Source organism: Chelonoidis abingdonii, chromosome 8 (genome assembly GCF_003597395.2).
Source record: "Chelonoidis abingdonii isolate Lonesome George chromosome 8, CheloAbing_2.0, whole genome shotgun sequence".
NCBI classification, from domain to species: Eukaryota; Metazoa; Chordata; order Testudines; family Testudinidae; genus Chelonoidis; species Chelonoidis abingdonii.
This window is the reverse complement of record NC_133776.1, coordinates 41373124-41388246: the sequence shown is the minus strand read 5'-3', so window position 1 is coordinate 41388246 and position 15123 is coordinate 41373124. Positions and strand designations below refer to the sequence as shown.

The following is a 15123-nucleotide window of genomic DNA, read 5'->3' as shown; positions in this document are numbered from 1 at the left end:
ATCTAGATTAACCTAAATTTTAAGTATAGATCAGCCCTAAGACGTTGAACAGATTCCCCTGCTGGTATCCCTCTAGTTGCTTCTCTGATCCTACTATAATTTTCCATTTTACCCACCCCAACATATAGCCTTCTGATAAGACATCATTTTTATATCTATCTGTGGGCTTTTGAGACCTGCCCTCTTTGAACTTAGCTTAAAGCCATCCTCACTAGGTTGGGAGCTGGCACCTGGAAAAATTCTCATATGATGAGAAATTGAAAAGGCTGGGATTGTTCACTTTAGAGAGGAGACTAATAAGATGGGACAAGACAAAAGTATATAAAATAATGAATGGGACAGAGAAGGTAGATTGAGAGCTTCTTTTCTCTCTCTCTTCTATCACAGAACAGGGGGATGTTTAATGAAGTTAAAAGGTAGAAAAGTCAAAACCGATAAAAGGAAATTACTTTTTCACACAATATGTATTTAGACTATGGAACTTATTGCTATAGGAAGTCTTTGAGACCAAGAACGTAACAAAATTCAAAAATAGAGGACGTTGTGAAGGCCAATGCTATAACAGGGTTCAAAAAAGAACTAGGTAAGTTCATAGAGGATAGATCCATTAACGGCTATTAGCCAGTATGGGCTGGAATGGTGTCCCTAGCCTCTGTGTGCCAGAAGCTGGGACTGGGTGACAGGGGATGGGTCACTTGATGATTACATGTTCTGTTCATTCCCTCTGAAGCACCTGGCAGTGGCCACTGTTGGAAGACAGGAGATTGGGCTAGATGGACCTTTGGTCTGACCCAGTATGGCCATTCTTACGTATGGATTGGTTATTTATTGGTACATCATGAATATCCAGTCAGAATAATTTATGATAACATACTTTGTGGACAGGATATTAAACCTCATGCTTCAAGGCTCAAGAAAATCTCTAATAAAAAGAGAGAAGGATGAAACCCAATGTGGGCAATGGATTATCCCACCTTCGCCTACTGTAATGTCCTTACATTTTCCTCTGAAGCATCTGGTGCAGGCCCCTGTCACAGGCAGGATACTGGACTAGATGGATCTCAGGAATGGTCAGAGTGGATCAGAGCAATGTTCCTATGGAATCACCATTGGTTCATACCTTTAAACACTCAGGACAGCGATGAGAGCCATATAAGAACCTAGAGAAGTAGATGGAATTTCTTAACACATGTTCCATTGGCACCAAAGGTTGTACAATTAATGCCACTGCACATATTTTACAGTTGTTACTATTTATATTACAGAAGTGTCCAGACACCCCTATGGAAATCATCACCACCTACACTTAGGAAGAGACAGTCCCTGCCCCAAAGAGTTTACAATCTAAATAGACTAGACAGATGAAACAAACAATCCGAAGACTAGCTGGTGGGGTAGAAGCAGCCAATGCAGGGACTCTGACACTGGAGAGGAGGATAAAACAGGGCCCAGGAAGGCCCATCCCTCCCTGAATCCAAAGATATGTGGCAAAGAACTACTTCCCCCTCTAGGGGTACTAGAACCCATTCACTCATGGGGGAAACCTAGACAGATAACTTCGCTAGAGACTCCAGCCAATAGGACCATCTGCAGAAGCCAGCCAAAGCAAGGACCTTTCAGACATTCAGAGCACTTTCTGTAGTTTAGACTGGAGTTTCTCTGCCCCATTCTGTTTAGATTATAAAATCCTTGGGGCAGGGACAATCTACTATTCTGTGTTTGTACACTGCCTGCCACAGTGGATCCCCATTTTTGGTTGGCCATTAAGCTTTACTATAATAAATATGAAAAGAACAAACAATAACAGCTGGATGCAATACTGGCCTGATTTTGCAGAAGGGAAACTGAGGCAAAGAGATTAAATGGCCCACCCAAGTTCACCCAGGAAGCCTGAGGCCAAGCCAGGATTTGAACCCAAATCTCCTGAGTCCCAATTTAGCATCTTAAGGAGCTCAACAGATTCCTTTCATCAACAGATTCAAAAGAACAGTCTACTGACAGAAGCTACAAAAGGAAGAGACCTCTTAGTAATCAGATCCACCAACCTATGCATGCAAGATTATTTTTATGGTACACAAGTCTGTTTTGTGCACAACAGCTTTAAATCTTTCTCCTCACATCAAGGGTTTAACATGAAAGGGGGGAAAAAGACTTCTTACACAGGAAAAAAAGTCTGTGTGACATAATCACTCCTACATTTTTATATTAGACTTCTTCATTGCAGGGCAATGAATGCAATTGGACAACAGCCTGTGGGAAGTATTTTGTTAGTAGCAATATCTGATGCAATGGTAGGCTTTCCACAGGTAGTTTAATTTGTGGAAATATGTTTAAATTGTTTTTGTACGGGTAGGCCCCTGACAGATTACCCTTCTCCTATTAATTCACAAGAAATATGTGCAGTTTTAATTAATCTATAAATTAAACATCAATTCCAACCCCCAAGACAACTCATAAAGGCATTTTTATTGTGTTTGAAAAGTCATTTCCAAATGCTTTTATTGAAATTCTGGCCACATGCCTTAAAGCTGTTCTCACTTGCTATATGAGAAGCAATTCACTTGCCAAATTGATTTTCTTAATGAAGAATAGAAAGGCTGAAGCTGTCTGCCATTAAAAACATGAGTTAGTTTTCCCAGGTATGTGTGCAGCTGGGTTATTTGTGTGTCTGTGAATAAAGACCTAAGAGTAATATGAACATTTTATTCCCTGCAAGAATGTTAATTTTTAGGTGAACTTGAAATGTTTAGTTTTTTAATACATTCCCCGTCCTCCCCACTTTTTTTCTTTTTTTTTTTTTTTTTTGAGATATTGTTTGACCCAGGAAAATCACTGAACAGATGTTAACCTCATGTGAGTGCTTCTATGATTACTGTTCAGGAGAGGTCTTTGAAACTGACAATGGAATTCATCAAAAACATCAGCTCATCCTTCTCTTAGAAATGTGGAAATAGCAATAGTTCTCTAAAATGTAGGTATTCTATGGCTAGAGAGGGCAGTGTATTGAAATCAAACAAGTTCTCCCCTTGAAGAAGACAAGGGATGCTATTCTGTTAAATATCACTTTATGATTTGTAAAAATTAAAAACATCACTTCTGTTTTACCCCTTATTTTACTCTCTAAGATTAAATGCTATATATTGGTCTCGATGCACAGGAATTTCATAGAGATGAGAATGGAGCAATAAGGGCAAGATGTTGATACTTTTATTCATGTTAGTTGGGTTTGCAAAGAAAACTAAAGATGTTAGGCACCCAAATCACATTGAAATTCAGGCTCCTTTGAATATTTGATTAATACCTTACTCTGCAAATTGACCCATTAACTCTAATGAAATGACATACAGAATAAAGTGCCCATGTGGATATCAGATGTGAATAGAAAGCATCTGGACTAACGTTTGCACTGTACAATTTCTTTAGACACTTGAAATATGTGCAGTACAAAAAAAATCCATGTTACTGCTTAAAATTTTACTTCTAGAATAAAGACGTGTGGTTTCTAAACAAATCTCGTGAAATTTTTGTTAATTTTTACTTTCTGTCCAGAATTTTAATTGTACATTTCATTCTAAAAAAATAAAAGATTTGATACTAGATCAATCTCTGACCAGTTGCTCAATGTTGTATTTATTCCAGGCTTTTGTAAACTCTTAGAGCCATATTGCGCTATTGATTTTTTCACCAGAACACCCTCTTCCCACCAAATGAATTCAGACCCCTTACAACAGTGATTTTAGCAAAGAATTGATGGTAGAGTACGGTTTGTTTTACATACGTTCAGCATAACATTCACAAACTCTGTATTTAAAGAGCTGCTGCCCTCTCAGGAAAGCCACATAGAAACATTTCAGCTGGTATATTTTATCTGGTAGTTCTCTCCATTCTGTGCACATGAAGAAAGTTTGTCCAGGGTCAAGTCCCTCTTACCAGTATCTTTGCAGCTCTTCATCATCCTTCTGCAACATCAATCTGTTAAAAAAAAAAAAAAAAAAGGAGGGGAGGGGGTTGATATTAATGATGTTGAGAGATAAGCAGGAACAGATGAATTCTAATGACAATCTGAAATTCACAAGTATTTTTAATTAAAATTCTGGGGATGTTTTTAAAGATTTACAAAATCAGATTTTTTTTTAAAATTGCCACTGAGGAGCCATGCATTCTAACTCTCCCATTATATAGCTACTCAGTTTCAAATAGAAACATTTTGTGGCTTAACTTTCTCAGTCTTTATCTAACTTCACTTGGCAACATGTTTTGCCAAATTAGAAAAGCTTCTGCTAAAACAATCTGTCTGACATCACTTACGTATACATGGATCATGCCAATCAGTGTTTTGGAAATGTTTGGAGATCTTTACATGGGAACCAAAATCTGCAGTGCTGACCAGGCACACCTCCCACTGACTGCAGTGGGGATTTTATGTGGAACTGCTGGAGTTGACTAAAGGTTGCAGTTGAGTGATGTGAGAACATGTTAGTTTAGCAATATTAAGTTAAACAGGGACGAGGCGAGCACATTTATGGCTTGCTGCTTCTTCAGAACTATGAGAAACACTCGAATGACTCATTTGTTTAAATCTGCTCCTACAGCATTTTTTCCAGATTCAACAGACTTCAGGATGAGATGTTACTTATACTGGAATAGGGTGAATCAATCCATGGAGACACAACTTGCACAGAAGAAATATTATCTTGTCAGTACACTCTATATATAGGGGTCAAGTTTTAAGTCTGCTGATGAGTTTGTATTCTGAATTTGTTCTATTTAGCTGAAAATGCCAGAAGTTTGGCATACTGTACTTTGGCTAGTTTGAAGCCAGAAACAAATTAATTATGCGATCAATTTGCCTCCCCAATTGGAAGGGAAATGTGTATGATAGTTAAATCAGCCGCTTTAAAAAGCAACTAAGAAAAAAAATCATGGTGGAATCTAAAGTTAAAGTAAAAGCCTTAGGCACACTTGTAGGGGTCATTCCTGGTCTCTCAGATGAAAAGACACACCTCACTGTACCTATCATATCACATTAGCTACTGTGCCTGCACTGTAATTGGTTTTACTAACTGTGCAGAAACGCACAGGCATGTATTGTACTAATGCAGACTGGAGACTACAGATTTTGCCTCGTGCTTTGCTTTTGCACTATAAATTTGAATGTCAATGTCTTCACATATTTACACATGCTGTAGAAGTTTTCAAAGGATGTCAGGTCAAATTTGGTTCCCAATTTAGGCTTTGTAAAAAAGCCACATTTTTAAAGTCTAAAAGCCAATAGCAATATTTCCGTAAAACCATTTAGAAATATTTTCCTTTGCAGTGTATGCTTCTCTGACACTGCACCACTGCTCTTCCTTAAAGTGAGATTCACTAAATACTAAGCATAAACAAAAGTTTAACCCACTACCCTATTTTCATTGTTCAGCTGGGAAAAGTTAACAACCACCAACTCCGTTTGTTTGTGATTCCTGCTAGCTGCTCCCTGGAAAGACATGGGTGGGTCATGTTAAGAAAGATTTGGGGCTCCAGTTGCCATAGCAATGAAAGCCCACATCTATAGACAGTAAATAGCGGTGGATGGGAAAAGTCAAAGACCATTTAAATGAATCAAAAGCCAGGGATGATATCTTCCAGGGGAGGAGTAAAAGGCTGAAGAGAAGCAGCATTAAAGTCAGGGAGTATCAGAGGGAAGCTGAGGAGGTTCAACCAGAGTTCTCAATATATCAGTCTGCAAGTTCCAGTGCATGGTGCTGTCACAAGGGATTTTAAGTCCTGTATACTTTGAGAGGACTTCATGGAAGTGCCAGGAAAGAGGACCAGAGACCAAGAGAGGAGGAGCAATCCTCCTTAGTGTAACCCACTGGTCAGTTTGTGTTACGAGTCCCCCTCTGTGCCCAAACCACAATGAGTGGAAGTCTGTTACAGCTCTCAGCTACAGGTCCTGGTTCCTTAAATCCAGCAGGATCATGCTTTTAGCTCTAGAGATCCCCAGTTTAATGCCAATGTATCATACAATATGGCTGCCACCACATTAAGATAAAGGGAGGCCTGACCCTTCCCTCCTAAGAAATACCTGGGCCCTTGGCTCATCCAGGTGTTAGTAAACAGCATGTGATTGTTTATGTTACAGTAGGTGATCTGGATAACATCCAACAGTAGTTTAGAATAGATGTTACAGCTTCACCCTGACAGACTCAGTGGTTGCCAAGAGATCTTTCTATTACTGCTCTGAAGACCCTTTCTTCTAGCCCCTCACTGGAGTCCCTTAACCTATGGCAAGGGGCTCAATGAAGGTAAGCTGGCAAACTTTTGTGCACTTATGTCCAAGACAACGGGGGCGTGGAGAAAGGGAAGAGAAGATTCAAAGAGTATTTTCTGCCCAAATGAATAAATGAGGCATATTAGGAAAGAACGGTTACTTACTCGGTAGCAACTGTGGTTCTTCAAGAGGTTGTAATCAGTGTGGATTTCACTATAGCTGTGCATGTGCCTCACATGTGAGATTACAGTCTTTTTGAACAGCAGTGTCTGTCAAGGCAGTTCATGTGCCCTGTATCTTCTTGTGCTCCCATTGAAGCAGGGCAGAGTCACTATGACTCTTCCTCAGTTCTCTGGCAATTCAAATTGCTGTGGTAGCTAGGAACTCCAAAAAGTGGGGATGGAAGTGTATCATGGGATCCACACTCATTACAATATCTCGAAGAACCAATTACTGCAGGGTAAGTAATCTTTACAGATTTCTGATATTGGCACATCCCTGAACCAGAGTGAGCCCAGAAGTTTGGTGGTAGAGATACATCAGCCAGCTAATAGCATAGTGAAATACATTGTGTTGTCCTTTTCAATATTCTTTGTGATGAGATGGCCTGATCTTTAGAACATCTACCTGTGGCTAAAAATAGACAGGATGACAGTCTGAATGGTTTGGTCTTGTCAATGAAATAAAGCCAAGTTCTGGCTGCCTCTAAGTTTGAGTAATTTCTTTCTCGTAGTGCTGAGTGTGGCTACAGAATATTGAATAAGGTGGTTTGGCCATAAGTGCCTGAAGCTTATTCACCTTCCTGGCTGACATGAGAGCCACTGGGAAGCCTGACTGTGTAGAAGTGATGTAAGTAGTATTATGAGAGAAGTTCAAACGGTGGCTTCATTAGCATGAGAAGGAGGATGTTGAGACACCAGGTGGAAGCAGGTAGGTAAGTGTGTAATAGCGCTTTGAGAAACTTTGACACCCTGGGATGAAACAAGATTGAACATAACTGTACAGACATATATTAAGCTGAGATTTCTTTGAGGTGAATCTTAATAGAGATAAACGAAAGGCCAGACTATTTCAAGTGAAATAAGAAGTCAAGGATCTTCAGCAGAGAGGCCAGGAATGGGTCCAGACCATATCGGGCTGCTCATATCAATAATTTCTTCCATTCAGATGATTATGTTAATCTGGTAGATGTTCTCTTGCTTTGTATCAGGATTTCCTAGACCTGTAGGAAGCAATCTCTGTCCATGGAACTCAACCAACTAGTGAACTTGTGGGGTTCATCTCATTGCCGCGTACAAAGGAACTGAGTGAGGGTTGCAGCTGCTCTGTCCTTTATGTTCTTACATGGCAGCAGGAGGCAACACAGGTGCATGCATAGCACCAGGAGACACTGGTGTGCAAAGAACTCCAATATTGCACAAGAGATCTGTGCACATGAAGTGGGATCCATGCTGACAGATATTGAAAGACTAGTCTGTCTGTAATAGGGCTCCATTGACTGTTTTCAGGTTGAGAGATGTTGGATTGTAAGGTTTCTATAATTTTTTGGTACTAGAGATTTTTAAACAGCTTTTTTTAAAAAATCCTGTTTCATTTTTTTTACTCGCTGTTAGTATAAATAATGCCATTCAGGGTGACTGCTCATCTTCTGTGTCTTTACTGTCCACTTGTACGTGTGGGTGTTTTTAGCTTTTTAGATTTGTAAGCATTGATCTCAGCACTATAAATAGGCTGTGCTTGTTTCCCTATGAAGTTTCCTGGAAGGGGACAAAAGCCTGTTTTTACAGCGTGATGACAGGTGGAAGTACTTCACATTCATTAATCTGATAAAGGGCTTCTCTTTCTGGAGAGACCTCACAAGCTACCTGCAAACTTAAGTCTCCTACAGGTAGCCTGAGAACTTATCTGAAGATGGCACCTTGGACACAGGTTGAATAAAAGCAGGAGAGGCTATATCAAATTATTGTTAGGCAAAAGGCTGCACTGCATGGAAAATCATACACTAAAATCAATGTGCTTGTAAAATATTTTATTACTTTAAAATACTAAAACTGGATATTTTACATAATCATATCTGCTTTCTGATATGTGCTGTTGTAATACCTCCATGATTATTAACTTGACACTTTCCCTCCCTAACATTTTGGGGGAATGGTAATTGAACATTCCTCTACTGAAAGTCCAAATCCAAGCTGTAAAATAACTGGGTTAATGGACAGAGTGTAAGGGGAGATTTGCTATTGATTTGTTCCAGTTCTGATCCCAATGGGCTTTAGTTTATGTCATACACACACACACAATAAACTTTTGCATTGACAAAAGATGATCGAGCATGGGTCAGGGTACAAAATGGTATTGAAAGATAACATCCAAAGTGTAACAGTTGTGGTAGACACAGTCATTGAAAGGAACGTGAACAATGAGGCTAAAGGACAAGGTACTGATTTTCTGAAGTGCTTACCTGAGATGTTCTTCACTGCTGCACAAGGTCTTCCAGTCACTCTGCATCATTCTAAAGTTAGTGTGTTTGCCTCCCCATGTCCTCAAACAATAACATAATTTACTTAGTACCATAGGTATACACAGCATTTTAAAGGGGTCCTGTGATTCTTGCAATGTAAACTGGTTAAAAATACAAGATATTGCATTAGACATGGTGGGATAGGCTACAGGAAAGGAAGGGTATTCTGTAGTTAACAAGGGAGGAGCAGTTGCTGCTTTTTGAGAAGCATGATTTTCCATAGATCATACATCAGACGGAATAAGTTTTTTTTGTTATATTCTTTCAAATTTGCATGATATTTTGGGGAACTGTGATTGCAAGATTTCATGGAAACTTTCTGCTTTGAAGAGTGAGACTGACTGGGGCACACAACTGGAAGACTTTTTCAAGAACTATGAGCAGCAGTGGAAAAAGGCATTAAGATAAGAGCAGGAGAGGACAGAACAAAAGCAAAAGGCTTGAGCAAAGCAAAAAGTGAGTGGAGTAGGAAAAAATGAGGAAAGAGATATAACAAGTTTTGTAATTCGCAGCTAAGGTGACCAAATGTCCCAATTTTATAGGGACAGTCCTGATTTTTGGGTCTTTTTCTTATATAGGCTCCTATTACCACCCACCCCTTGTCCTGATTTTTCACATTTGCTGTCTTGGTCACCCTATTTGCAGCCTCCCCCTCTGCAAGACATATTGCAATATAGTATGCAACTGATCTCAGTGCTAGCAAGTCCACAGCAACTAGGACATGTCAGCAGCAGGGCATTGGCGCTAAGACAGACGAGTCCCTCTCCTTTCTACCCCACCCACCCCACTGCCATAGAAACACCACACAGAAGCAGCAGCATAAGTGCTACAGAAACTGAACTTGAACTTGGAATGTTTTGTTTCTGTTAAGTATATCTAATAGTTAATGAAAGGAGAGACTGGTTTCATTTTGGACAGTAGACTTTATTAGAAATTTTCTCCTCATTCATCAGTAAATTCACATTAAAATATGCTGAAGGCAGTTAAGTATCAACAGTCAACATCCTGCCATTACAACAACTTCCAGTTTAAAAACTAGATAACTGATCAGGCAGATAACTTGAAACATAAGAAATGCAAATAGAAAGCAGCATCTTTACAAACAGGCTGAACCTGAAAAATGTATACGTCTGGGGGTGGGGGAAAGTAAATCAGTCCTTCCAAGATGAAAACAGTTAAATGAGGACTCCACAAACATTAAACAGATAAATAACCAACATATCACACATACATTAAAAAGAGAACAGAAATATTTAGAGTTGGTATAACAAAAAATAATAAATTTGTTCAAATAAAAAAAGTGACAGGCTTCTTAAAAAGTGAATATCCTAAAATCTCAAGATAGTGAACAGCTTTGTTGTTATAAACTATGCAAAACTTTGGAGGAATGAGATTTGGTCTTGAAAACATTGGACTGCATTGACTTTACTACCATATCCAATTTAGTTGATCTTCCACTGTTCAAGAACAACTTTTCTCATGTATCTTTAAATCCAGCAATGGTGTTCTATATAATGACTTACTTCATATATTTTAGACATCATAGGTCCTTTAACACATTAAGGGCTAAGTATTCAAGACTCCAGATTAACTGTGATCACTCAGCACCTCTGAACATCAAATCTTAAGATTTAGACATTATTGTGAACTTAACACACTGTTATTTCTATCACTAGTAACCATATTATTCAAAGGATGCTATTCTGCATAAGGATAACTCTTGGGGGCCAGATTTTTAGCTGGTGTCTACCAGAAGTCAATGGAGCTAAACCAATAAGTGCCAGCTAAGGATCTGACTGGGAGAATTCAGCCTTGGATACTGTCCTACAGGCAACAGATAAATTTGTGAATCTAGATCAAATTGATGTTTTTTGCATACTTTAGTATTCCCCAGTTTGTTCTGCTTCAGTTGATTCAGAAAAAAAATACATACATTAAAACTTAAATAACACTCAAGTGTCTACCACAAAGATTTCTATTTTGATGTAAACAATAATTTCTGTCATTTGCATTGATTTAGTCCAACGTGAAGCCAGAAAAAGGATTCTAAGACTTCTTATTGATACTGTAAATAATTTTTCAGAGACTGGGGCAAAGGTAGAGATTCTATGTCATGCAGGCGATCTCTGCCAAGAGCAAAGCGAATTGATCTTCGGCACAAGTCCATTAAAGGCAGGGGTTCCGCTGAAAAATGGAAGAAAAAGAATATAGGATTAATGTTTTGAAATCAACATTTTATTCATTAAAGAAGAAAATGGACATCAACATTTTCAGGAGCAAAAAAAGATGATGCTTGGCAAAGGGTAACAATTATGGTAAAATTTTCACAAACTTGAAAAATATATACAAGTGATACTGATTTATGAAGCAGCAACATTTTATCACATTACATATATAGTAAAACAAGCATAATGTTTTCAGCTCAGTATTTGACTCTATAAAATATGAGATAGTAATCCAGCACTATCCCAATTGTTAGACCAATAGTGTTGTTACACAAGTGTTCAGGATTTCCAATAATAATGCAAGATCTTATAATCTGTTAACAACACAACTTTCTGCACAACTAAACTAATAGCTCCTGACCTTTAAATACCAACTCTTTTTCTGTTTTAGCGGTGGTAAGGGGTCTCTTAAGGCTAAATGCACTTCTCAGCAAACCTAGCAGAAAATATGGCCCACAAAGTCCAATGATGAATCCAATCTCTTTGTCTAGTGTGTCCAGTGGTGAAACTTTTTGAAACATTCTCAGGAAACACTGTTCAAAAGAATTTAAAGTTTTTTCATCCTTACCATCACCTCAACCACACTGGATAGGTTATGACTGGTAGCTACTACAGAAAATACAGCCCACCCACTCCCCAATTCAGCAATGCAGCTAAAATTTTGCAAATTTGTGATATCTCAAGTTTCTTTTATATACAACTAGGAACACAACTCCTAGGAGATGGAGCTGTTTAATTCATTAACAAGGCTTAGTGATTATGAACTTGGGGTGGGGGGGCGCATAGATATCTCACAGATTACAGGACTTGAGAAGTAATACAGTAGACACTCCAGACATTACATCCTGATCTGCAGTTTGCTGTTGATCTTCCAGGCATCTTCTATTTCATTTAAAAAAGATGACAATGACTGAAGCTCAATGATACTACAAGTTCTTGAGTGACCGCATGGTGCTAAGACTTTACTATTTTTAAAGCCAAAATTTGCAAATAAATGTAAGTAATTAACCAGTCATGGAGTTAATTCAAAACTTTAAAATCTATAAATACATAAATAAATAAATAGATAAATAAATAACATATTTCTCCAGCTTCACATGCTAAATACGGGGTCAGGTGACCAAAGCCCATAGGTAAGTCAAAAACATGGAGACCTGGGAGGGGGTCGGAATCCGGGTGGACTATGGGCTGTTATAGCAGAAATATAGGGAGAGACAAGACAAAACTGGGGGAGGTGAAAATCTAATCAATATCTTAGATGTCTGTATACTGTAATGTGAGAAGTATGGGGAATAAGCAGGAAGAACTCGAAATGCTAGTAAATAAACACAACTATGACATAGTTGGCATCACGGAGACTTGGTGGGATAATATGCATGACCAGAATATTGGTACAGAAGGATAAAGCATGCTCAGGAAAGACAGGCAGGGGGGAAAAAGGGAGGTGTATTGCCTTATATATTAAAAATGAATATACTTGGACTGAGGTTGAGATAGAAATAAGAGACAGACTCATTGAAAGTCTCTGGGTAAGGATAAAAGGGGTAAAAAACAAGGGTGATGTCATGGTAGGGGTCTACTACAGACCACCAAACCAGGAAAAAGAGGAGGATGAGGCTTTTTTTAAACAACTAACAAAATCATCTAAAGCACAGAACTTGGTGGTGATGGCGGACTTCAACTACCCAGACACCTGATGGGAAAATAACACAACAGGGCACAGATTACTCAACAAGTTCTTAGAATGTATTGGAGACAATTTTTTATTTCAGAAGGTGGAGAAAAATACTAGGGGGGAGGCTGTTCTAGATTTGATTTTGACAAATAGGAAAGAACTGGATGATACTTTGAAAATGGAAGGCAATTTGGGTAAAAATGATCATGAAATGGTAGAGTTCATGATTCTAAGGAATTGTAGGAGGGAGAACAGCATAATAGAGACAATGGATTTCAAGAAGGCAGACTTTAGCAAAAACTTAGAGAGTCGGTAGGTAAAATCCAATGGGAAGCAAGTTTAAGGGGAAAAACAATTGAAGACAGTTGGCAGTTTTTCAAAGAGACATTATTAAGGGCACAAAAGCAAACTATTCCACTGCATAGGAAAGATAGGAAGTATGGCAAGAGACCACCGTGGCTTAACCAGGAGATCTTCAATGATCTAAAACTCAAAAGAGAGTCCTACAAAAAGTGGAAACTCGGTCAAATTACAAAGGATGAATATAAACAAACAACACATGTAGGGCCAAAATTAGAAAAGCCAAGGCACGAAACGAGATCAAGTAGCTAGGGACATATAAGGAAACAAGAAAACATTCTACAAATACATTAGAAGCAAGAGGACGACCAAGGACAGAGTAGGCCTGTTATTCAATGAAGGGGGAAAGACAATAAAAGAAAATATGGAAATGGCAGATGTTCTTAATGACTTCTTTGTTTCAGTTTTCAGCAAGAAGGTTGGTGGTGACTGGACGTCTAACATAGTGAATGCCAGTGAAAATGAGGTAGGATCAGAGTCTAAAATAGGAAAAGAACATGTCAAAAATTAGACAAGTTAGATGTCTTCAAATCACCAGGGCCTGATGAAATGTATCCTAGAATACTCAAGTAGCTGATTGAGGAGATATCTGAGACATTAGCAATTATCTTTGAAAAATCATGGAAGATGGGAGAGATTCCAGAAGACTGGAAAAGGACATCTATAAAAAGGAAAATAAGGACAACCCAGGGAACTGCAGACCAATCAGCTTAACTTCTGTGCTCAGAAAGATAATGGAGCAAATAATTAAGCAATCAATTTGAAAACACCTAGACGATAATAAGATGATAACAGTCAGAATGCATTTGTCAATAACAAATCATGTCAAACCAACCTGATAGCTTTCTTTGACAGGGTAACAAGCCTTGTGGATAGGGGGGAAAGCGGTAGATGTGGTATATCTTGACTTCAGTAAGGCTTTTGATACTGTCTCACATGATCTTCTCATAAACAAACTAGGGAAATACAACCTAGATAGAGCTACTATAAGATGCGTGCATAACTTGTTGGAAAATCGTTCCCAGGGAGTAGTTATCAGTGGCTCACAGTCATGCTGGAAGGGCATAATGAGTGGGGATCCCACAGAGATTGGTTCTGGGTCTGGTTCTGTTCAATATCTTCCTCAATGATTTAGATAATGGCATAGAGAGTACACTTATAAAGTTTGCAGATGCTACCAAGCTGGGAGGGGTTGCAAGTGCTTTGGGGGATAGGATTAAAATTCAAAATGATCTGGACAAACTGGAGAAATGGTCTGAAGTAAATAGGATGAAATTCAATAAGGATAAATACAAAGTACCCCACTTAGGAAGGAACGATCAGTTGCACATATACAAAATGAGAAATGACTGCCTAGGAAGGAGTATTGCAGAAAGGGATCTGTGGGTCATAGTGGATCACAAGCTAAATATGAGTCAACAGTGTAACACTGTTGCAAAAAAAGCAAACAACATTCTGGGAGGTATTGTAAGCAAGACATGAAAAGTAATTCTTCTGCTCTACTCCATGCTGATTAGACCTCAACTGAAGTATTGTGTCCAGTTCTGGGTGCCACATTTCTGGAAAAATGGACAAATTGGAGAAAGCCCAGAGAAGAGCAACAAAAATGATTAATGGTCTAGAAAACATCACCTATGAGGAAAGAATGAAAAAATTGGGTTTGTTTAGTCTGGAGAAGAGAAGACAGAGGGGACATGATAACAGTACATAAAAGGTTGTTACAAGAAGAAAAATTGTTCTTAACCGTGGAGGATAGGACAAGAATCAATGGGCTTAAATTGCAGCAAGGGTGGTTTAGGTTGGACATTAGGGAAAACTTCCTAACTGTCAGAGTGGTTAAGATTGTGAATTGCCTAGGGAGGTTGTGAAATCTTCATCCTAGGGGATTTTTAAGAGCAGGTTGGAGTGCAGGGGACTGAACTAGATGACCTCTTGAGGTCCCTTCCGATTCTCTATCTCCTCTCTCACTAAATCGTGCATGGGTTCTAAAAGTTCATTTACTAAATAATAATACGAAAATGCCCTCAAGTGTTTGCAGCAATTGCCAAACTTCAAGTATTAAACATGTTCGTGTAACTTGAAATCT

At 38.7% G+C, this 15123-nt stretch overlaps 1 protein-coding gene across 2 annotated transcripts in view; it reads right to left on the bottom strand.

Moving 5' to 3' along the window:
* Positions 1 to 9680: 9680 nt before the first annotated feature.
* The window catches only part of SPSB4 (splA/ryanodine receptor domain and SOCS box containing 4), a 212697-nt gene continuing 207254 nt past the window's right edge, over positions 9681 to 15123 (bottom strand). For both annotated transcript variants that reach the window (XM_032771730.2, XM_032771729.1), the window contains exon 3: positions 9681 to 10961. In XM_032771730.2, the coding sequence (XP_032627621.1) occupies positions 10834 to 10961 (128 nt within the window). In that variant the 3' untranslated portion in view covers positions 9681 to 10833. The remainder of the gene's footprint in view (positions 10962 to 15123) is intronic.